General features: G+C 43.7%; 2 protein-coding genes across 7 annotated transcripts; one reads left to right on the top strand and one right to left on the bottom strand.

The window, feature by feature from the left end:
• Positions 1-4,265: 4,265 nt before the first annotated feature.
• Positions 4,266-9,876, top strand: LOC110492397. Of its 2 annotated transcripts, XR_005036561.1 has the most exons (6): positions 4,266-4,481; positions 5,726-5,945; positions 6,216-6,338; positions 6,417-6,491; positions 6,614-6,727; positions 8,840-9,876. XR_005036561.1 is itself a non-coding variant. In XM_036947375.1 (5 exons), the coding sequence occupies exons 3-5, from the start codon at positions 6,486-6,488 to the stop codon at positions 9,035-9,037; spliced, it is 318 nt and encodes a 105-aa protein (XP_036803270.1). In that variant the 5' UTR covers positions 4,266-4,481; positions 5,726-5,945; positions 6,216-6,485; the 3' UTR covers positions 9,038-9,876. The 2 variants fall into 2 exon arrangements, 1 of the variants encoding a protein (XP_036803270.1); XM_036947375.1 differs by having other exon boundaries at positions 6,216-6,491.
• Positions 9,877-9,878: 2 nt separating this feature from the next.
• On the bottom strand, positions 9,879-21,136 carry LOC110492396 (mitochondrial ribosome-associated GTPase 2). 5 transcript variants are annotated; one of them, XM_021566675.2, is made up of 7 exons: positions 20,394-21,136; positions 19,897-20,044; positions 12,688-12,776; positions 12,174-12,297; positions 11,889-12,041; positions 10,304-10,486; positions 9,879-10,096 (listed from the first exon to the last, which is right to left on the bottom strand). In XM_021566675.2, the coding sequence occupies exons 1-7, from the start codon at positions 20,625-20,627 to the stop codon at positions 9,978-9,980; spliced, it is 1,050 nt and encodes a 349-aa protein (XP_021422350.1). In that variant the 5' UTR covers positions 20,628-21,136; the 3' UTR covers positions 9,879-9,977. The 5 variants fall into 5 exon arrangements, with proteins under 5 accessions (XP_021422350.1, XP_021422351.1, XP_021422353.1 ...); XM_021566676.2 differs by lacking the exons at positions 19,897-20,044; positions 20,394-21,136 and adding an exon at positions 13,292-13,622; XM_021566678.2 differs by lacking the exons at positions 19,897-20,044; positions 20,394-21,136 and adding an exon at positions 13,199-13,294.
• Between the last annotated feature and the right edge of the window lie 2,550 nt (positions 21,137-23,686).

The following is a 23,686-nucleotide window of genomic DNA, read 5'->3' as shown; positions in this document are numbered from 1 at the left end:
TGGGGCTGAATTGACTTCCCATCACGGATGGACTGGGACAAGAATTCAGCCCTGGCACTTTATCCTATTAGACCGTCCTAGAGACATTAATGACACTCAGGTGTGTCCAATTTATCAAATCAAATCATACTTTTGTAATGAAACAGCAGGGAGCAGGTCTCGAACCCTTGACCTTCGAGCCCGAGGTCCGGCGCGCTATCGACTGTGCCGCAAAAGCATGCTCGAGCGGCAGGGTCGATTTCCGCGCTTATAAACCCAGGGTCGTTACACTTTATTTGCCACATGCACCGAAGACAAAAAGTGTAGACTTTACCGTGAAATGCTTACTTACAAGCCCTTAACCAACAAACAGTGCAGTTCAAGAAGAAGAAAATATTTACCAAGTAGGCTAAAATAAAAAGCAATAATAAAAAGTAACACAGTAAGAGTAACGAGGCTATATACAGGGGGCACCGGTACCGAGTCAGTGTGCAGGGGTACAGGCTAGTTGAGGTAATCTGTACAAGAGGGGGGGGGGTCAATGTAAATTGTCCCAATTTTTATGAATTGCTCAGCAGTCTAATGTCTTGGGGGTAGAAGCTGTTGAGGAGCCTTTTGGTACTAGACTTGGCGCTCCGGTACCGCTTGCCTTAGGGTAGCAGAGAAAACACTATAACTTGGGTGACTGGAGTCTCTGATGGTTTGGAGTTGTGCCTGGCCATGCAGTCGAGGGTGAACAGGAAGTACAGGAGGGGACTGAGCATGCACCCTTGGGGAGCTCCAGTGTTGATGATGATCAGAGTGGCAGATGTGTTGCAACCTACCCACACCACCTGGAGGCAGCCCGTCAGGAAGTCCAGGATCCAGTTGCAGAGGGAGGTGTTTGGTCCCAGGATCCTTAGCTTAGTGACGAGCTTTGAGGGTACTATGGTGTTGAACGCTGAGCTGTAGTCAATGAATAGCATTCTCACATAAGTGTTCCTTTTGTCCAGGTGGGAAAGGGCAGTGTGGGGTGCAATAGAGATTGCATCCTCTGTGGATCTGTTTGGGCAAATTGGAGTGGGTCTAGGGTTTCTGGGATAATGGTGTTGATGTGAGCCATTACCAACCTTTCAAAGCACTTCATGGCTACGGACGTGAGTGCTACGGGTCTGTAGTCATGTAGTCATTTAGGCAGGTTGCCTTTGTGTTCTTGGTGGTCTGCTTGAAACATGTTGGTACTACAGACTCAATCAGGGACATGTTGAAAATGTCAGTGAACACATCTGCCAGTTGGTCAGCACATGCCCGGAGCACACGTCCTGGTAATCTGTCTGGCCCCGCATCCTTGTGTATGTTGACCTGCTTAAAGGTCTTACTCATGTCGGCCTTGGAGAGCGTGATCACACAGTCGTCCAGAACAGCTGATGCTCAGTGCCTCAGTGTTGCTTGCCTCGAAGCGAGCATAGAAGTGATTTAGCTCATCTGGTAGGCTCATGTCACTGGGCAGCTCACGGCTGTGCTTCCCTTTGTAGTCTGTAATAGTTTGCAAGCCCTGCCACATAAGACGAGTGTCAGAGCCGGTGTAGTATGATTCGATCTTAGCCCTGCATTTGCCTGTTTGATGGTTCGTCGCAGGGCATAGCAGGATTTCTTGTAAGCTTCCGCGTTAGAGTCCCGCACCTTGAAAGCGGCAGCTCTACCCTTTAGCTCAGTGCGAATGTTGCCTGTAAATCCACTGTATGTACATACAGTCACTGTGGGGATGACATCCTCAATGCACTTACTGATAAAGCCAGGGACTGATGTGGTGTACTCCTCAATGCCAGCGGAAGAATTCCTGAACGTGTTCCAGTCTGTGATAGCAAAACAGTCCTGTAGTTTAGCATCTTATTCATCTGACCACTTTTTTATAGACCGAGTCACTGGTCTTCCTGCTTTAATTTTTGCTTGTAAGCAGGAATCAGGAGGATAGAGTTGTGTTTGGATTTACCAAATGGAGTGTGAGGGAGGGCTTTGTACGCGCCTCTGTGTGGAGTACAGGTGATCTAGAATTATTTTCCCTCTGGTTGCACATTTAACATGTTGCTAGAAATTTGGAAGAACTGATTTAAGTTTCCTTGCATTAAAGTCTCCGGCCACTAGGAGTGCCGCCTCTGGGTGAGTGGTTTTCTTGTTTGCTTATTTCCTTATACAGCTGACTGAGTGCGGTCTTAGTGCCAGCATCTATCTGTGGTGGTAAATAAACAGCCACGAAAAGTATAGCTGAAAAGTCTCTAGGTAATTATTGTGGCCTGCAATCTATCACAATATGCTCTACTTCAGGCAAGCAAAATCTAGCGTCTTCCTTAGATTCGTGCACCAGATGTTGTTTACAAATATGCACAGACCACCCCCCCTTTGCTTACCGGAATGTGCTGTTCTATCTTGCAAGTGCAGCGTATATCCAGCTACAGTGGGGCAAAAAAGTATTTAGTCAGCCACCAATTGTGCAAGTTCTCCCACTTAAAAAGATGAGAGAGGCCTGTAATTTTCATCATAGGTACACTTCAACTATGACAGACAAAATGAGAAAAAAAATCCAGAAAATCACATTGTAGGAGTTTTAATTAATTTATTTGCAAATTATGGTGGAAAATAAGTATTTGGTCACCTACAAACAAGCAAGATTTCTGGCTCTCACAGACCTGTAACTTCTTCTCTAAGAGGCTCCTCTGTCCTCCATTCGTTACCTGTATTAATGGCACCTGTTTGAACTTGTTATCAGTATAAAATACACCTGTCCACAACCTCAAACAGTCACACTCCAAACTCCACTATGGCCAAGACCAAAGAGCTGTCAAAGGACACCAGAAACAAAATTGTAGACCTGCACCAGGCTGGGAAGACTGAATCTGCAATAGGTAAGCAGCTTGGTTTGAAGAAATCAACTGTGGGAGCAATTATTAGGAAATGGAAGACATACAAGACTACTGATAAGACCAGTGATTTGATGTCATTTTATCTGTGGCTAATGTCCTTGACCCTTCTTGGATGGGCACTTCTAATGTAACTCTAGGGCATCACCCAAGGGGCTAGAATGTTTGAGGTCTCCCCTTAGACTTTGCAGTGATGTAGTGTCCCCATGAGGGACAGAATACTGTCACTCATGGGGACACTCCGTATTTTCTGCTGGCTTGCCCCATCACCACAGAAATCACTGAGCTAGGCTGAAACACCTGCATTTTGTAGCTGCTTATTCAAGAAAACAAAAAAGAGACCATGTTTGTACTTGGTTTTATTAACTCAATTCTAATTATTTTTGTACATTGTTTGCAAACTGATATGTGACACGTATTAATACCAAAATAACATGCAAAACAGGCAAGCCCAAAGAATGTTTTTTTTTTTTTTTGCAAAAAATGTGGGGGTCCATCACTCTCGTTCTTGGTCAGATAGCCCTTGCACAGCCTGGAGGTGGGTTTTGGGTCATTGTCCTGTTGAAAAACAAATTATAGTCCCACTAAGCACAACCCAAATGGGATGGCGTACTGCTCATGTTTCTTGGCCAAAGCAAGTCTCTTCTTCACATTGGTGTCCTTTGGTAGTGGTTCCATTGCAGCCATTCAACCATGAAAGTCTGAATCACGCTGTCTCCTCTGAAGAGTTGATGTTGAGATGTGTCTGTTACTTGAACTCTGAAGTATTTATTTGGGCTGCAAATTCTGAGGTGCAGTTAACTCTAATGTTAACTATAATGAACGCATCCTCTTCCAGAGGTAACTCTGGGTGTTCCGTTCCTGTGGCGGTCCTCATGAGAGCCAGTTTCATCATAGCGATGGTTTTTGCGACTGCACTTGAAGTTCTTGAAATTTTCTGGATTGACTGACCTTCATGTCTTAAAGTAATGATGGACTGTCATTTATCTTTGCTTATTTGAGCGGTTCTTGCCAAACCTACCTTGCCACAACAACTGATTGTCTCAAATGCATTAAGAAATAAATAAATTCCACAAATTAACTTTTAACAAGGCACACCTGCTAATTGAAATGCATTCCAAGTGACTACCTCATGAAGCTGGTTGAGAGAATGCCAAGAGTGTGCAAAGCTGTCATCAAGGCAAAGGGTGGCTACTTTGAAGAATGTCAAATGTAAAATATATTTTGATTTGTTTAACACTTATGGTCACTACATGATTCCATATGTGTTATTTCATAGTTTGTCTTCACTATTCTACAATGTAGAAAATAGTAAAACAATTAAGAAAAACCCTTGAATGAGTAGGTGTGTCCAAACTTTTGACTGGTACTGTAGTTACTGCATGACTAAGGCCTCAGAGAGAGAGAGACAGTAAAAGAGAGCAAGAGAGAGATAAATACTGAAGCCAGGACACGTCTCTTGAGCTGTGTTTTCACCTCAGGTGGCCTGTATCTGTATTGTACTTAGGGATCAAGCCCACACTCTGTGGCATTGGAGTAACATAATTTCACACATCTGGATACATGATGGGGATGACTACAACTACATGTCTGCTCATGATACTGGTAAGGATTGATGTTTGCTATCGATTATCTGCTGAATAGAGGGATGCAGGGTCAATGGACTGACGGGCAGACAGACACAGTGGTTTATCATGCGCAACTATTAATTTGGACACAGTTTGGGAAGACCATTTGAGATTCCCTCTGGTGACTTGTGGAATAGGAGTTTTATTGTGAGAGGGACCGAACCATCTGTCTTCATTCAGACTAGGATTTAAATTACCAATGGCAGTCGGTGACATTAATGGGTTTTTTTTATGAGCATGGCCATTTCTATTACAGCATATTGGTAATAGACTGCCATTCACCCAGCTCAATGTAACATCGATAGGTTTAGTCTACTACATGATACTAATATTTCTCTATACTTATGAGGTTGCTAAAACCTAGTCTATGAATGAAAGTTTACAACTTAGGTGAACAGGTCGAGAGGAACATTTTGTAATGAAGGTGGCAGACAGTGACACATCCAATACCGCCTTGCACACTCTTGTCTGCGTCTAGCTGATCTAGGGTGTAATCAGTCCAATAGTTGCAAACAAGAGATTCTATTGGACAAATTCAGGTATGTTAATCCCCAATTCTTTACGTCTAAGAAACGTTTTTCAACAGGATCGGCGGAATTAATACACCCCTGATCACACGCAAACACAGTTCCCTTTCATAGCAGCCACATACAAACAGCATGATAATTTTGCTCGTTGTAGAATTCCTTCTCGCATCTACACGCTTTCCTCTGATCACCTTTTCCCTTTGCTTGTGGACTTCAGTGCACAACATCAGGTGACAGTCACGGTGGAGGATGTCAACGATCCGCCAATCTTCACCCACACCGTCAAAACCTGTTCTTCGGGTGTCCCCATAGGAGAACTCTTTTTTTGGTTCGAGGTAGAACCGTTTTTGGATTCAGATAGAACCCTTTTGGGTTCCATGTAGAACCATCGGTGGAAAGTTATACCTAGAACCAAATGGGTTCTACCTGTAACCAAAAAGGGTTCTACTATGGGGACAGCCGAAGAACCCTGTTAGGTTCTTGAAAGCACCTTTTTTAAAGTGTGTACACAATCTGGAATCTCATTCCTCATCCATTATTACATATGGTCTCTTTGACCTTTACACACCACTATTGTAGGTTTCACACACCTCAAGTAGGCCCAAGTCTCATACTATTAGCCTACACTTCATGCAGTCATAAACTAGCTAAACTAATGCTGTTAATGACTCTTTCTTACTACACATCCCTCCAGGATACACAGTGAACCTGGTGAAGGAGAACCCAGGGTACGCAGGTCACTACGACCTGCTGCTCATGGTGTTGGACCAGCAGGGTCAGGGAGCCCTCCACAATCTATCCGTCACCGTGTATGACTGCTCTGGTGGCCAGCTGCAGTCTCGGCAGGGCCTCTGGAACCAAGATTGGAGCGAGGGCTGTAGGGATTGTCATCGGTGTCACGCTGCTACTGCTAAGTAAGTCAATCTTAGGAGTAGGGTGAAGATTCCCCTAGATGTTAATTGTGGGCCAGTTTTGCATTTTACCCACTAATGGTTAAGGTTAGGATTGGGGAGGGGAAGCTGATCCTAGATCTGTGCCTAGGGGAAACTTCACCACTGATCTGAATCTTACACTTGAGAAAGACATACTGGCCTACACCCCCACCTAGTGTTGATTTGGTATAGCTCGTTAGAACTTCAGTGTGTGTGGAGATTTGTATTTATTCAAGTGTGAGTTCCTCCTAGGTTTTCTACTGTTGTCCCTCCTGTTGACCAGTAAAAAAATAACTGAAGCTGATCCCTACAGATGAAAACTCTGAAGAACGTCAGATCAAATCTAACATTGAGATCCCAGGAACTGATTGCAAGGTAACAACAGACATTACCATCACATTCATCTCTGGTCATTGCTTTTTTCCATCACACAATATGCTATTTTGATCATAGGTGTCTACATGTATCACACTCAAAGTGGACAGTCTGCTGGGAACAAAAGCTGATTTTCTACCAATCAAGATGCCGGTTAGGAAACCAGCCATATTTAATCACCATTCATCAGTACTGTTTTGGTTCACACTGGGCATATTTGGCAAATGGAAAATTGTTGATTCATGCAAAGTAAATATGATACTCTCTTTCCCCAGGCTGAACAGGAGTCCACCAGTATGCGAGCACCGGTATGTTCAGGATATTCAGGGTATTTTTCCTCATACCAAGAGCAACGGGAACAGTTTCAACGAGGAACCTCTCTGCACAAGGTAGGCTATATACAGTGCCTTGCGAAAGTATTCGGCCCCCTTGAACTTTGCAACCTTTTGCCACATTTCAGGCTTCAAACATAAAGATATAAAACTGTATTTTTTTGTGAAGACTCAACAACAAGTGGGACACAATCATGAAGTGGAACGACATTTATTGGATATTTCAAACTTTAACAAATCAAAAACTGAAATTGGGCGTGCAAAATTATTCAGCCCCTTTACTTTCAGTGCAGCAAACTCTCTCCAGAAGTTCAGTGAGGATCTCTGAATGATCCAATGTTGACCTAAATGACTAATGATGATAAATACAATCCACCTGTGTGTAATCAAGTCTCCATATAAATGCACCTGCACTGTGATAGTCTCAGAGGTCCGTTAAAAGCGCAGAGAGCATCATGAAGAACAAGGAACACACCAGGCAGGTCCGAGATACTGTTGTGAAGAAGTTTAAAGCCGGATTTGGATACAAAAAGATTTCCCAAGCTTTAAACATCCCAAGGAGCACTGTGCAAGCGATAATATTGAAATGGAAGGAATATCAGACCACTGCAAATCTACCAAGACCTGGCCGTCCCTCTAAACTTTCAGCTCATACAAGGAGAAGACTGATCAGAGATGCAGCCAAGAGGCCCATGATCACTCTGGATGAACTGCAGATATCTACAGCTGAGGTGGGAGACTCTGTCCATAGGACAACAATCAGTCATATATTCCACAAATCTGGCCTTTATGGAAGAGTGGCAAGAAGAAAGCCATTTCTTAAAGATATCCATAAAAAGTGTTGTTTAAAGTTTACCACAAGCCACCTGGGAGACACACCAAACATGTGGAAGAAGATGCTCTGCTCAGATGAAACCAAAATTGAACTTTTTGGCAACAATGCAAGACGTTATGTTTGGCGTAAAAGCAACACAGCTGAACACACCATCCCCACTGTCAAACATGGTGGTGGCAGCATCATGGTTTGGGCCTGCTTTTCTACAGCAGGGACAGGGAAGATGGTTAAAATTGATGGGAAGATGGATGGAGCCAAATACAGGACCATTCTGGAAGAAAACCTGATGGAGTCTGCAAAAGACCTGAGACTGGGACGGAGATTTGTCTTCCAACAAGACAATGATCCAAAACATAAAGCAAAATCTACAATGGAATGGTTCAAAAATAAACATATCCAGGTGTTAGAATGGTCAAAGTCCAGACCTGAATCCAATCGAATCTGTGGAAAGAACTGAAAACTGCTGTTCACAAATGCTCTCCATCCAACCTCACTGAGCTCGAGCTGTTTTGCAAGGAGGAATGGGAAAAAATGTCAGTCTCTCGATGTGCAAAACTGATAGACATACCCCAAGCGACTTACAGCTGTAATCGCAGCAAAAGGTGGCGCTACAAAGTATTAACTTAAGGGGGCTGAATAATTTTGCACACCCAATTTCAGTTTTTGATTTGTTAAATTTTTTTTTAAATATCCAATAAATGTCGTTCCACTTCATGATTGTATCCCACTTGTTGTTGATTCTTCACAAAAAAATACAGTTTTATATCTTTATGTTTGAAGCCTGAAATGTGGCAAAAGGTCGCAAAGTTCAAGGGGGCCGAATACTTTCGCAAGGCACTGTAAGTCTAATAAATCTACTACCGTCATCCACTTTTGACCTGTCAATTACATTTTCAGTGGCACTGAACTACAGCAACATTTTGAATTTGGTTTCAGAGTGCGCCCACAAAATTACTCCAATGGTTATGGACAGGTATTTCAAGATCTAAAATTTCAATTAAACTTGTGGAACTCTCAGAAAAAGTAGTTGACTTGATTAATGTTGCATTGTATTGGTTGTGTGTGTAGAGTATGTTTCTGATCACTCAGGGGTCAACGATGAGCAGATCAATGATGACAAAAACAAGATACTCCTCATGGGGAGAAAATTATTCTCTCAATAACACCAGGCCCTTGGTGACTCTACTCAATCATGTAACAATGTGCAACAGTCAAACAATCATGACTGTGACAAAAACAAAAAAACTGTTTCTAATGTTTATTTTTTAAATCTATCTGGTGAACTCTATCCCTTCATTAACCTTTTTGTGACCTCCAATCCCTCCCTTCTCCAGAGGATGTTAATTCTGCAGATTCCCGGAGAGGAGCTGGGGGACTATGCCCCCCACCCCTACGCTAAAGAGGGGGACCTAGAGACCGACCTCCAGCTGGGTGCTATTGCCATCCGAGACCAGGAAAAGCTACTCTACTTGGGCGCCAGGTTCAACACGCTGGCCTCCATTTGCAACACCCCATACCCCAGCGCATCCTAAGCCCACCTCTCCCTCACCCTCTTGGGCAAGAGGCTCTGCCAGGACTGGCTAGTTAGCATGGGCATAACAGGCTAGGTACCGGCTGCTTTCATGGATTATAAATTGAACTGATCACTCATGCTTAAAAATGAGGTAGAACAGCAAACCTCCTCTTGGAAAATCTGGATAACAACAAACAATGTTAAACTTACTTTTTTTTCAAGCATAAAATACACAGGACTATGGAGATCAATGACCAATACAAAGACCAAGATGGAACTCAGTGCTGGAAGGAAAATAAATGCAATTTACCAATGGATCTTACATGGGCAGTAGCTATGTACAGCTGTGCCGTAGGGAGCCTGGTTGTACATATCAGGCATGCTACATTCTACTCTATTGTACACTGGCCAGGGCTCACTGGTTTGACCAGCCAGCAAAAAACAAATGGATTTCTGCACTGAGAACAGACCAGGGAAGTGAGCAACATGGAGTGGAAAATACTTGAATGTCAATTACTTTTTAGCTCTGATTTTACAAATGCGATGGCTGCAATGAAATAGTGCTATAATGGTGAATGAGAGAGAAAGGTCATTCTTTTAACATACCATCTCTTACCCACATATGGCAAGATAAAAATAGTCTAATGATGTTACATATGATGGTCATGTTTAAGATTATTATCAATTAAACACTTGGGCTTAAGTCCAGTTGTTTTATTTGGGTGTATATATTTTGAGGTTGTCTTTTAATGTATATTCTATATGGTATGTAAATAAGGGAAAGCACAAATTGAGTTCTGTGGCATATTTTCATACGCCTCAGGTCACGGTATCAATGAAACAACCATCTTCGCAAAATATGAATTTACTGTCATTTAATGTTAAATTCCCAACCATCAGCAGCATCAACATGCCCATAGCGAAACTTAAGCACAAGTGTGTGTGTGTGTGTTGTGTATTCACTTGGGAATGTAGCCAGCCTGTAGGAACCAGTGGTAGGCAGAGAGAGCACTGGGTGTGATCTCCTGCTCCACCTGGAAACCTTTCTGTGGGTAGTCACGGATCCTCTCTAGAACACCTGGAACACACGTTTACACCTTACTCACAGCATCATACTCTGGTCTGTTGTTTCTACACGTCTTTTACAATATTTGATTCTGAAATCCTTCATACATTCCTGCACTAGAAAGATGACAGGTGGGCTTACCATATAAATATTTATTTTACATGGTCTAAATGCTTTAAGACAACACACAAGTCCTGGGATTATGGACAGAGTACATACCTAGCATGTATGTGATGAGGTCCGCGGCAGTGCCCACAGTGGGATGGGGGTAGGCAGAGATGCCCATCTGGGGGGAGGTAACAATGGCATGCGTGTGTTCCCCTTGGTCAGGCCACTGGCGCAGGAATGTTGCAGAGACCCTGCGCTCCATAAAGGGCTGCTGGACCAGGATCACCCTGTTGGCTGGGGTAGACATGACAACCACAAATGGGTACAAGACAAAATACACATCAGCATACTGTACATAGGAATCACAGGAGGTTGGTGGCACCTTAACTGAGGAGGACGGGCTCGTGGTAATGGCTGGAGTGGAATGGTTGGAATGGTTTCCATGCGTTTGATGCCATGCCATGGTTTCCATGCGTTTGATGCCATGCCATGGTTTCCATGCGTTTGATGCCATGCCATGGTTTCCAAGCGTTTGATGCCATGCCATGCCTTCCAAGCGTTTGATGCCATGCCTTCCAAGCGTTTGATGCCATGCCATGGTTTCCAAGCGTTTGATGCCATGCCATGGTTTCCAAGCGTTTGATGCCATGCCATGGTTTCCAAGCGTTTGATGCCATGCCATGGTTTCCAAGCGTTTGATGCCATGCCATGGTTTCCAAGCGTTTGATGCCATGCCATGGTTTCCAAGCGTTTGATGCCATGCCATGGTTTCCAAGCGTTTGATGCCATGCCATGGTTTCCAAGCGTTTGATGCCATGCCATGGTTTCCAAGCGTTTGATGCCATGCCATGGTTTCCAAGCGTTTGATGCCATGCCATGGTTTCCATGCGTTTGATGCCATGCCATGGTTTCCATGCATTTGATGCCATTCCATGGTTTCCATGCGTTTGATGCCATGCCATGGTTTCCAAGCGTTTGATGCCATGCCATGGTTTCCAAGCGTTTGATGCCATGCCATGGTTTCCATGCATTTGATGCCATTCCATGGTTTCCATGCATTTGATGCCATTCCATGGTTTCCAAGCGTTTGATGCCATGCCATGGTTTCCATGCATTTGATGCCATTCCATGGTTTCCAAGCGTTTGATGCCATGCCATGGTTTCCAAGCGTTTGATGCCATGCCATGGTTTCCAAGCGTTTGATGCCATGCCATGGTTTCCAAGCGTTTGATGCCATGCCATGGTTTCCATGTGTTTGATGCCATGCCATGGTTTCCATGCATTTGATGCCATGCCATGGTTTCCAAGCGTTTGATGCCATGCCATGGTTTCCAAGCGTTTGATGCCATGCCATGGTTTCCAAGCGTTTGATGCCATGCCATGGTTTCCAAGCGTTTGATGCCATGCCATGGTTTCCATGCGTTTGATGCCATGCCATGGTTTCCATGCATTTGATGCCATTCCATGGTTTCCATGCGTTTGGTGCCATTCTATTTTTTCCGTTCAGGCCATTATTATGAGCCGTCCTCCCCTCAACAGCCTCCTGTAATAGGAATACAATATTGGCTTGGCTGAAATGTGTTCCAGTGATTCAGTTGTGCTGTCCTGCCCCCTAGCTGTAGAATAACGTAACAACAATAACAGACATTTCATAAGAAAGGTTCTCCATCATTGTGTCTAATGAGGAGAGTCTCACCTGGGATGTTTCTCTCCTTGAGGAGCCTGTATGAGAAGCAGATGTTGTCTCCAGTGTTGGTGGCCTCTGTCTCCAGCAGTATGTTCACCCTGGGCACTCCCATCCTCAGAGCCACATCCAGGAACACGTCAGCCTCTGGCCTCGACCACACACCTGGACCACACAAGACACACATCAGACATTAGAGACATTGGGTAGAAAAATGGTATGTGTGCGTGCCTTTGTGCTTTCTTGCATTGGCAGAAAGAGGGACAGAAAGAGAGAATGATGCTCAGTCTTGCTGACCTGCAGTCTGGTTGCCTTGGTAACCAGTGAAGAGCAGCCAAGGAGCCCACCCTTCCAGGAAGAGAGCGGCTGACCTCTCCGCCACACGCACATCATGGCAACCCAGGCCTATTATGACATCACTCTGAGATCAGACAGGATTATGATGCAATTTCAGATACATAAATTATGACATCACTATGACAGGATTATGGCACTTCAACAAAGGACATCATGGCATTTCAAATTATGACATCACTGACAGAACATACATGATTATTCAACAGAGGTGACAGCATTGATTGTTACAAAACCCTGAGAGAAAATCTAGGAGTATGACATCATCCTAAAAGAGTACAGATCATTATGTTGTTATTTTTGGTGAAGCCAGAAGAGCACATCATATAATCATATCAAATCAAAAGATAATGGGGAAGGATGTAGCATCATACTGCTTACAATTCTGATTGCAGTTCATTTTAAATCCAGTCAAAACGTATCTTATGTGTCTGTACAATCAGATATGAAGGCTTGCCTTTTCCAGAGAATGGGGCAGACAAAGGTAGTCCCACAGAATTCTGGCCCACTTCTCACTCTCTTTGTCCATTTCTCTCACATGCTGGTCTGTGGGAGAGAAAGAGACTTCAAATGCAGAACCAAATGGAATAAACAACATGATACTGAATGAATCAATAATTAAAAGTAGACCTTTTCACAGGTCAACAATGTCCTCATTAAATACATGTGTGGAGAGGAGGCACTCCACCTCACCTCAGGGGAGAACAAACTGAGCTGTAGTGGAGGCCCGTCGAGTTGACAATGAACATGTGACGCAACAGCAGCATGCAGACCACAATAACAGCGCCCTGAGGGCAGGTGTCGTGGGTCATCCTTTAAAAGTACAGACGTCTGCTGCAGAAGTGGCCATGCTCAACACACTACACTGCACCCGTGTTAAACTCATTAACTCCCCGAACATCATTCAGAAGCCATTAGAATTGTCGTTCTATTTCTCATTTGTCGCAAGGATGAAAGCTTTTACACACCCCAGCGGCTCTCTATCCAGGTCTCTTTCTTTCATCCTGCGCGATACTCTCCCTATCTCGACTGTTCTCATACACCTGTCAATGTTTTCTTACCCAGGATGCACTGCCAATGTTCCGGCATATTCCACTGCAGATTCCACTCTATGGCATTATTGTGATTGGCTAGTCTAAATGATATCCAGCTGCTCAGTCTAACACTCATTGGCTAATTTACATTTCACTCTTTATCCGGCCGGCTGATTAGGCCTCCTTTCTCTTATTCGATTGGTTGGTGAGTCTCTGTAATGCCGCGTTCAAAACAACTAGGTAAATCTCCTGCTATAGCGTGTTCAAGACAACTGGGAACTAGGGGGAAAACGATATCCGATTAGGATAAATCGTTTTGAACGGTCATCCAACACGGAATTCTAAATCGGAAACTAGAGTTCCGACTTTCTGACCTGAAGATCACTGATGTCATGATTTGACCACATTTCTTTCCGAGTTCCCAGTTATTAGCTAGCTTGTTTAACATTGACATATGGTCAAATTAGCTACATTATACATATTGATAAGGTCAATATGTATTGTAATAAACTGATTTGTCATATTTTGGTTGAAAAGGTAAAAGGTCAGTGAGTGAAAAGTCACAACTTGCAAACACAAGTTTCCCACTTGTAATTACGATTTGGTGTGTCTATCAAGCAAAATTTCCCACAGGGAACTTGGAGCTTCCGATAATTCTTATAGCACGAACGCTGTATTAGTGTACAACTGTCTTTGTCCATTTTTATTTGACTGACTGGTCTGAGTGTAGGCTGATGATTGTGTTTCTAAGTGGAGTAGAAATAAGTAGACACAAATCTGAAAGGTTCCAACGTGAAAGATCTGTGAGAAACCATCAACAGAGCTCTACTGCTGTTAAAGCCTAGCTATTTCCTGCTAACCTGCTTGCACACCCACTCAAGTTTAAATTTGATGTTGTTTTGTTTGTCACATGACTAGACCCAACCCCATCCACAACACAAGCACTACATTTTATTTTATCCCCTTCTATTCTCTAATTGTTTCTCTAATTCTCTAATTGCTTCTATTCTCTAATTGTTACATACATTAGCTCCACCTAGTTTCTGCCATATAACAAGGACAGAGGGATCAGTTTTCTAGAATGAAACCTAGCCATGGTGTGCCAGCCCATACCTGATCTAGTTTGCTCTCAGAGGTCAAAGGTCAGCAGAAACTCACTGCTGTTTTGTTTTTCAACCAAGAAACACAGAAAAATCCTTTAGCGAAGGTGACAGATGCATCAATGAGAATTCCTGTACTGAAATATATAAAACGCAACATGCAACAATTTAAGATTTTAATGAGCTACAGTTCATATAAGGAAACCTGTTGCGTTAATATTTTTTATCAGCGTAGTTAAAATAATCCAAATGTCTAAGATGTACCAGTACTTGCATTTTTGATGAAGTGTGTTTCTAGACATCCCCAAGGGGTAAAATGTGTGATGTTGATATAAGGGAAAACAAGTACATATGAGATCACAATAACTATCTGATGTCATCAGTACTGACCCTTGTACACAGATCTCAGTACTTGTGTAAATAAAACAATGAGGAATCAGATTTACTGAAACGCATTTATTAAATCAATTGCATTTTCACAGTTGAATAAATACACTGCTCAAAAAAATAAAAGGGAACACTTAAACAACACAATGTAACTCCAAGTCAATCACACTTCTGTGAAATCAAACTGTCCACTTAGGAAGCAACACTGATTGACAATACATTTCACATGCTGTTGTGCAAATGGAATAGACAACAGGTGGAAATTATAGGCATTTAGCAAGACACCCCCAATAAAGGAGTGGTTCTGCAGTTGGTGACCACAGACCACTTCTCAGTTCCTATGCTTCCTGGCTGATGTTTTGGTCACTTTTGAATGCTGGCGGTGCTTTTACTCTAGTGGTAGCATGAGACGGAGTCTACAACCCACACAAGTGGCTCAGGTAGTGCAGCTCATCCAGGATGGCACATCAATGCGAGATGTGGCAAGAAGGTTTGCTGTGTCTGTCAGCGTAGTGTCCAGAGCATGGAGGCGCTACCAGGAGACAGGCCAGTACATCAGGAGACGTGGAGGAGGCCGTAGGAGGGCAACAACCCAGCAACAGGACCGCTACCTCCGCCTTTGTGCAAGGAGGAGCACTGCCAGAGCCCTGCAAAATGACCTCCAGCAGGCCACAAATGTGCATGTGTCTCCTCAAACGGTCAGAAACAAACTCCATGAGGGTGGTATGAGGGCCCGACGTCCACAGGTGGGGGTTGTGCTTACAGCCCAACACCGTGCGGGACGTTTGGCATTTGCCAGAGAACACCAAGATTGGCAAATTCGCCACTGGCGTCCGGTGCTCTTCACAGATGAAAGCAGGTTTACACTGAGCATATGTGACAGTCTGGAGACGCCGTGGAGAACGTTCTGCCTGCAACATCCTCCAGCATGACCGGTTTGGCGGTGGGTCAGTCATGGTGTGGGGTGGCATTTCTTTGGGGGGCCGCACAGCCCTCCATGTGCTCGCCAGAGGTAGCCTGACTGCCATTAGGTACTGAGATGAGATCCTCAGACCCCTTGTGAGACCATATGCTGGTGCGGTTGGCCCTGGGTTCCTCCTAATGCAAGACAACCTCATGTGGGTGGAGTGTGTCAGCAGTTCCTGCAAGAGGAAGGCATTGATGCTATGGACTGGCCCGCCCGTTCCCCAGACCTGAATCCAATTGAGCACATCTGGGACATCATCTCGCTCCATCCACCAACGCCACGATGCACCACAGACTGTCCACGAGTTGGCGGAGGCTTTAGTCCAGGTCTGGGAGGAGATCCCTCAGGAGACCATCCGCCACCTCATCAGGAGAATGCCCAGACGTTGTAGGGAGGTCATACAAGCACGTGGAGGCCACACACACTACTGAGCCTCATTTTGACTTGTTTTAGGGACATTACATCAAAGTTGGATCAGCCTGTAGTGTGGTTTTCCACATTCATTTTCAGTGTGACTCCAAATCCAGACCTCCATGGGTTGATAAATTTGATTTCCATTGATAATTTGTGTGTGATTTTGTTGTCAGCACATTCAACTACGTAAAGAAAAAAGTATTTTTAATAAGAATATTTCATTCATTCAGATCTAGGGTGTTATTTTAGTGTTCCCTTTATTTTTTTGAGCAGTGTATTTATTTAGATCTATAATTTAAACAAAATACACTTAGCAGGTGAGGCGCAGTGAGGAAAAGGCATGGAAGTCTTTCAGTCCTTTTCCAGGGCAGACCTACCACCTGGTGGGCATGTCCTGCCCACTGCCCTGTCCATGGGTCTGTAGATAGCCATCATATAACTCCCTGAGGTGCAGGATCAGCTCCTCTGTGTTCTGGCCTGTGAGGGCAGACACAGGGATCACCCTGTGGGCCACGTGGCCCCGGAGGGCCTCAAGGTTTCCCCGAGCCCCAGGCAGGTCCATTTTGTTGGCTACGATAGCGTGGGGCCGGTGGGTGAGGCCGGGCTCGTACTGGTCCAGCTCATAGCGCAGTTGTTGGAGCTGAGTCCATGGTTCTGGGGAGGACAGGTCCAGGACAAAGAGAAGGAAGCGACAGCGCTCAATATGGCGCAGGAAGGAGATCCCTAGGCCTCGGTTCAGATGGGCCCCACAGATGATACCAGGAATGTCAGCCACTAGACAAGAGGATGGGGACAGTAAACTACAACACCAACCTTTGTGCCCAACATAATATACAACACTAAAATCAAAAACTCCTTTACCTGCCACTTGCTCATGGTCCCTGTAGTTGACAATACCCACATGGGGGTTAAGGGTGGTAAAGGGGTAGGCAGCCACAGCAGGCCTGGCATTGGATATGGCCCTTAGAAGGGAAGACTTCCCTGCATTGGGAAACCCAACCTGGAGTGGAAGACACACACCAACAGGTAAATCAAGAAAATGTTATACATTTTTGGGGGATAGACTACATACCATTTATATTTCTACAACATTATTTTAACCAGCCCACATTTAATAAGATAGGCCTAGTCAGTGGAGTGAATCCCTCTTCCGTGTCTCACCAGTCCAGCGTGGGCCATGGTGCGCAGCTCCAGCTGGAGGACCCTCTCCTGTCCCCTCTCTCCCAGGGTGGCCGTCATGGGGGCGCGGTTCTCATTGGACAGGAAGAAGCGGTTTCCCTTTCCCCCTGCCCCCCCAAACACAGCCACATACTCCTGGTTGTGCTGGGAGAGGTCTGACACCGTCTTCCCTAGCTCCTTCACCACCGTGCCCACTGGCACCTGCACCATCACAAAATACCAAACAATATTCAATTACACTATTTTACAGTCAGCATTTGAGTATCTGGTATTTGTGGCAATTACACGGCTAAACGAAAGTAAAAAAAAAAAATAATAATAATAATATAAAGAACCCCTAATTAAAAGGAACACCCCAGCTGTAGTCATGGGAACTAACTCACAGCGATGTAGGTTGTGCTGGCGTTGCGTCCGTAGCAGTTCTTACTGCCTCCTGAATCGCCGTTGTCTCCTTTGTAAAAGGGGGCGACCTGCGCCAGGGATTTCACCTGCAGGTCGACTGGAGGCACGCAAATCACAGATATTCGGAAATAGGACTTGATGGCTTGAAGTACACATACGAAAACCGTCTCCAATGCCTTGGTTAAAATATCCCTACAAATTAAAAATATGTTCTTCGGCCTGATTATATCCTTGTGTGAAATTGTAAGCCTATTGTGGATCTCCTGATGATCAACATATTGATCTGAATAGCCAAACGAGAGCACCTCAGAAGACCAACACATTGTAACGAGATTATAAACAATGTATAAACAGTAGAGGTCGACCGATTAATCGGAATGGCCGATTAATTAAGGACGATTTCAAGTTTTCATAACAATCGGAAATCGGTATTTTTGGGTGTCGATTTTGCCAATTTTTTATACCTTTATTTAACTAGGCAAGTCAGTTAAGAACACATTCTTATTTTCAATGACGGCCTAGGAATGGTGGGGTAACTGCCTTGTTCAGGGGCAGAACGACAAATTTTCACCTTGTCAGCTTGGGGGATCCAATCTTGCAACCTTACAGTTAACTATTCCAACGCCATAACCACCTGCCTCTCGTTGCACTCCACAAGGAGACTGCCTGTTACTCGAATGCAGTAGAAGCCAAGGTAAGTTGCTAGCTAGCATTAAACTTCTCATAACAAACAATCATAATCTCTAGTGATAACTACACATGGTTGATGATATTACTAGTTTAGAGCGTGTCCTGCGTTGCATATAATCGATGCAAAGCTGGGGGATGATTTAACAAATGCGCATTTGCAAAAAAAGCACAATCGTTGGACGACTGTACCTAACCATAAACACCAATGCCTTTCTTAAAATCAATACACACAGAAGTATATTTTTAAACCTGCATATTTGGCTAAAAGAAATCCAGGTTAGCAGGCAATATTAACCAGTTGAAATTGTGTCACTTCTCTTGCGTTCATTGCACGCAGAGTCAGGGTATATGCAACAGTTTGGGCAGCCTGGCTCATTGCAAACTAATTTGCCAGAATTTTACGTAATTATGACATAACATTGAAGGTTGTGCAATGTAACAAGAATATTTAGACTTAGGGATGCCACCCGTTAGATAAAATACCGAACGCTTACGTATTTCACTGAAAGAATAAACGTTTTGTTTTCGATGATAGTTTCTGGATTCAACCATATTAATGACCTAAGGCTCGTATTTCTGTGTGTTATGTTATAACTAAGTCTGTGATTTGATAGAGCAGTCTGACTGAGCGATGGTAGGCAGCAGCAGGCTCGTAAGCATTCATTCAAACAGCACTTTCGTGCGTTTTTCCAGCAGCTCTTCAAGCCTATCAACCTAATGGCTGGTGTAACCGATGTGAAATAGCTAGCTAGTTAGCGGGGTGCGCGCTAATAGCGTTTCAAACGTCACTCGCTCTGAGACTTGGAGTAGTTATTCCCCTTGCTCTGCAAGTGCCGCAGCTTTTGTGGAGCGATGGGTAACGCTGCTTTGAGTGTGGCTGTGGTCGATGTGTTCCTGGTTCGAGCCCAGATAGCGGCGAGGACAGCGACGGAAGCTATACTGTTACACTGGCAATACTATAATGCCTATAAGAACATCCAATAGTCAAAGGTATATGAAATACAAATGGTATAGAGAGAAATAGTCCTATAAATACTATATTAACTACAACATAAAACCTCTTACCTTGGAATATTGAAGTCTCATGTTAAAAGGAACCACCAACTTTCATATGTTCTCATGTTCTGAGCAAGGAACTCAAACGTTAGCTTCTTTACATGGCACATACTGCACTTTTACTTCTCCAACACTTTGTTTTTGCATTATTTAAACCAAATTGAACATGTTTCATTATTTATTTGAGGCTAAATTGATTATCAATATATTATATTAAGTTAAAATAAATGTTCATTCAGTATTGTTGTAATTGTCATTATTATAAAAAAAATAAAAAAATGTAAATAATAAAAAGATTGGCCGATTAATCGGTATCTGCTTTTTTGGTCCTCCAATAATCGGTATTGGCGTTGAAAAATCATAATCGGTCGACCTCTAATAAACAATTCTGTTTGGGAACAGTGCAACACTTGAGTGTGACGGTGTGTCTGACACACCTTTGATGATTATGTTCCCACCATCTCCTCCATTCCCTCCGTCTGGTCCACCCCACTCTTTCCGGGGCTCACTGTGGAAGGTGCAGGCCCCTTTTCCACCTGCTCCAGCCACTAGCTTTACATTGCGGTGGTCCACAAAGTGGCGAGTCTGAGCAACAGAGAGAGAGAGACCCAAAGTGAACATTAACATAAGCTTCGTTAACTAGCCACCTGCAGTCTATATACACAAGTCATTGGTCTAAACTCATATCACACTGGACTGGCATAGCACCAATGTTTCATCTTAACTCATAGTGTCATCAATATCTACTTATCCATGTGTGAGTGCATGATAAAGCAGATGACCAAGAAAACAAGCAGAAGACCAAGAAAACAAGCAATCTAAACAAACTAGCTAACTTGGGTATTGCAAATATAAACAAACCAACGTGTGCTTGGCTAGTGTGATGAGGACAGAGGATATGAGATAGCCATCTGCCTAGTATATCATGACATACCAGTTTCTTTTCTGAAAGTTCTTTCTTTTTAGAAATTCGAGGTTTGGCGCACAATGCACAGGACGTGCTGACATTCATGATTCCAGTTGTTTTCCTCTGTGCTGCCAAGTTGCTTTTGAGCCCTAGCAACAAGCTGCCAATGAACTCGTGCCTAACGCAAACTTGTGCAAATAGTCGACTTATCTCTTGGACAAACCATCTTCGGCTTTGAAATTTGGTCAATGTAGTTAACATTGCAAAATAATCAAATGTAATCTCAGAGCATAGACCGTAGTTATTTTGTAGTGAGACAGCCAGTGTAGCCCTGAACTCGTTTCGTTAAAGCAGGGTATCCCAAACTCTGTCCTGGGCACCGTTTAGTTTTTTTTGCCCTAGCACTACAAAGCTGATTCAAATAACCAACCCATCTTCAATCTTTGATTATTTGAATCAGCTGTGACGAGCTAGGGCAAAAACCAAAACGTGCACCCAGAAAACCCTGCGTTAGACCAGCTGTAGCCTGCAAGCTAATGTTAGCTACTATTGCTAGTTAACGAAATCACCGTCAATAAACCGAATAGCTAATTAAAACGATAACAAATGACAACAATAATCTATCTAGAGTTTACACATAACATCGCCATCTGCAACTCTAAGTAATATGTAGCTTTTAGATCAAATGAGCTACACGGTACCTATTTTGAATGTCATCTTCAACGAGATCTACCTACGGGACCTACGGAGGGTCAAAAAGCACAGCAAATCACAGCGATGGGTCTACACATTGCTTCTTCATAAATAATACAATACGGATACAAAACTAGCGGAAAGTCGATTTATTTTACGTATTAAAACAGTAAAATAAATCGAAGCTGAACAAGCAGCTAAACATTCATAATTGGTTATATATATACAGTACCTGTCAAAAAATATACATTTTATATTTGAGATTCTTCAATGTTTATTTATTTATTTTATTTCACCTTTATTTAACCAGGTAGGCAAGTTGAGAACAAGTTCTCATTTACAATTGCGACCTGGCCAAGATAAAGCAAAGCAGTTCGACACATACAACGACACAGAGTTACACATGGAGTAAAACAAACATACAGTCAATAATATAGTATAAACAAGTCTATATACGATGAGAGCAAATGAGGTGAGATAAGGGAGGGAAAGTAAAAAAATAAAAAAGGCCATGGTGGCAAAGTAAATACAATATAGCAAGTAAAACACTGGAATGGTAGATTTGCAGTGGAAGAAAAATAATGAGGTGCAAAGGAGCAAAATAAATAAATAAATAAAATAAATACAGTAGGGAAAGAGGTAGTTGTTTGGGATAAATTATAGGTGGGCTATGTACAGGTGCAGTAATCTGTGAGCTGCTCTGACAGTTGGTGTTTAAAGCTAGTGAGGGAGATAAGTGTTTCCAGTTTCAGAGATTTTTGTAGTTCATTCCAGTCATTGGCAGCAGAGAACTGGAAGGAGAGGCGGCCAAAGAAATAATTGGTTTTGGGGGTGGCCAGAGAGATATACCTGCTGGAGCGCGTGCTACAGGTGGGTGATGCTATGGTGACCAGCGAGCTGAGATAAGGGGGGACTTTACCTAGCAGGGACTTGTAGATGACATGGAGCCAGTGGGTTTGGCGACGAGTATGAAGCGAGGGCCAGCCAACGAGAGCGTACAGGTCGCAATGGTGGGTAGTATATGGGGCTTTGGTGACAAAACGGATTGCACCTTGATAGACTGCATCCAATTTGTTGAGTAGGGTATTGGAGGCTATTTTGTAAAGCACCCCCATAGAGACTGCCAGAGGTCCGGACAGCAGACCCTCCGATTTGACACACTGAACTCTGTCAGAGAAGTAGTTGGTGAACCAGGCGAGGCAATCATTTGAGAAACCAAGGGTGTCGAGTCTGCCGATGAGGATGTGGTGATTGACAGAGTCGAAAGCCTTGGCCAGATCAATGAATACGGCTGCACAGTAATGTTTCTTATCGATGGCGGTTAAGATATCGTTTAGGACCTTGAGCGTGGTTGAGGTGCACCCGTGACCAGCTCGGAAACCGGATTGCACAGCGGAGAAGGTACGGTGGGATTCGAAATGGGCAGTGATCTGTTTATTAACTTGGCTTTCGAAAGACTTTAGAGAAGCAGGGCAGGATGGATATAGGTCTATAACAGTTTGGGTCTAGAGTGTCACCCCCTTTGAAGAGGGGGATGACCGCGGCAGCTTTCCAATCTTTAGGGATTTCGGACGATACGAAAGAGAGGTTTAACAGACTGGTAATAGGGGTTGCAACAATGGCAGTGGATAGTTTTAGAAATAGAGGGTCCAGATTGTCTAGCCCAGTTGATTTGTACGGGTCCAGGTTTTTCAGCTCTTTCAGAACATCTGCAATCTGGATTTGGGTGAAGGAGAAGCTGGGGAGGCTCGGGCAAGTAGCTGCGGGGGGGACGGAGCTGTTGGCTGGGGTAACCAGGAGGAAAGCATGGCCAGCCGTAGAGAAATGCTTATTGAAATGTTAGATTATCATGGATTTATCGGTGGTGACCGTGTTACCTAGCCTCAGAGCAGTGGGCAGCTGGGAGGAGGTGCTCTTGTTCTCCATTGACTTTACAGTGTCCCAAAACTTTTTGGAGTTAGAGCTACAGGATGCAAATTTCTCTTTGAAAAAGCTAGCCTTTGCTTTCCTGTCTGACTGTGTGTATTGGTTCCTGACTTCTCTGAACAGTTGCATATCACGGGTACTATTAGATGTTATTCGCAGGGACTATTCACAGGGACTACTCTTGTCCAGATGAGATAGGGCAGTGTGACTGCAATTGTATTGTCTGTGGATCTATTGGGGCGGTATGCAAATTTAAGTGGGTCTAGAGTATCAGGTAATGTGGAGGTGATATGATCCTTACCTAGCCTCTCAAAGCACTTCATGATGACAGAAGTGAGTGCTATGGGGCGATAGTCATTTAGTTCAGTTACCTTTGCTTTCTTGGGTAAAGGGACAATGGTGGACATCTTGAAGCAAGTGGGGACAGCAGACTGGGATAGGGAGAGATTGAATAGGTCTGGAAACACTCTAGCCAGCTGGTCTGCACATGCTCTGAGGACACGGCTAGGGATAATAATACATTATTATGCAATTAAAAGAAGCCTATGATTGTCACTGTATAGTTAATTTAACATACAGGTGAGCTGTTTGACAGCCAGATATTCCCACTGTCTTGGTAAGTTATGGCAACTTCCAGGTGTAATGACTTGTGCTGTCCCCTTTTGAGATTCATATCATTTCAGCACCATATAGGAGAGTTC

This window comes from Oncorhynchus mykiss, chromosome 16 (genome assembly GCF_013265735.2).
Source record: "Oncorhynchus mykiss isolate Arlee chromosome 16, USDA_OmykA_1.1, whole genome shotgun sequence".
NCBI classification, from domain to species: domain Eukaryota; kingdom Metazoa; phylum Chordata; class Actinopteri; order Salmoniformes; family Salmonidae; genus Oncorhynchus; species Oncorhynchus mykiss.
The sequence above is the reverse complement of the archived record's forward strand: the minus strand, read 5'-3'. Positions and strand labels throughout refer to the sequence as shown.

Excerpts from the sequence above, each read along its gene's own strand:
- LOC110492397 (XM_036947375.1), top strand. Across the intron at positions 6,728-8,839 it reads GAGGAACCTCTCTGCACAAG|AGGATGTTAATTCTGCAGAT; the intron begins GTAGGCTATATA and ends TCCCTTCTCCAG.
- LOC110492396 (XM_021566674.2), bottom strand. The coding sequence starts at position 20,627 with ATGTTAACTACATTGACCAAATTTCAAAGCCGAAGATGGTTTGTCCAA. Across the intron at positions 17,133-17,293 it reads CCATGGCCCACGCTGGACTG|GTTGGGTTTCCCAATGCAGG; the intron begins GTGAGACACGGA and ends CTTCCACTCCAG. Across the intron at positions 16,907-16,993 it reads GGACCATGAGCAAGTGGCAG|TGGCTGACATTCCTGGTATC; the intron begins GTAAAGGAGTTT and ends CCTCTTGTCTAG.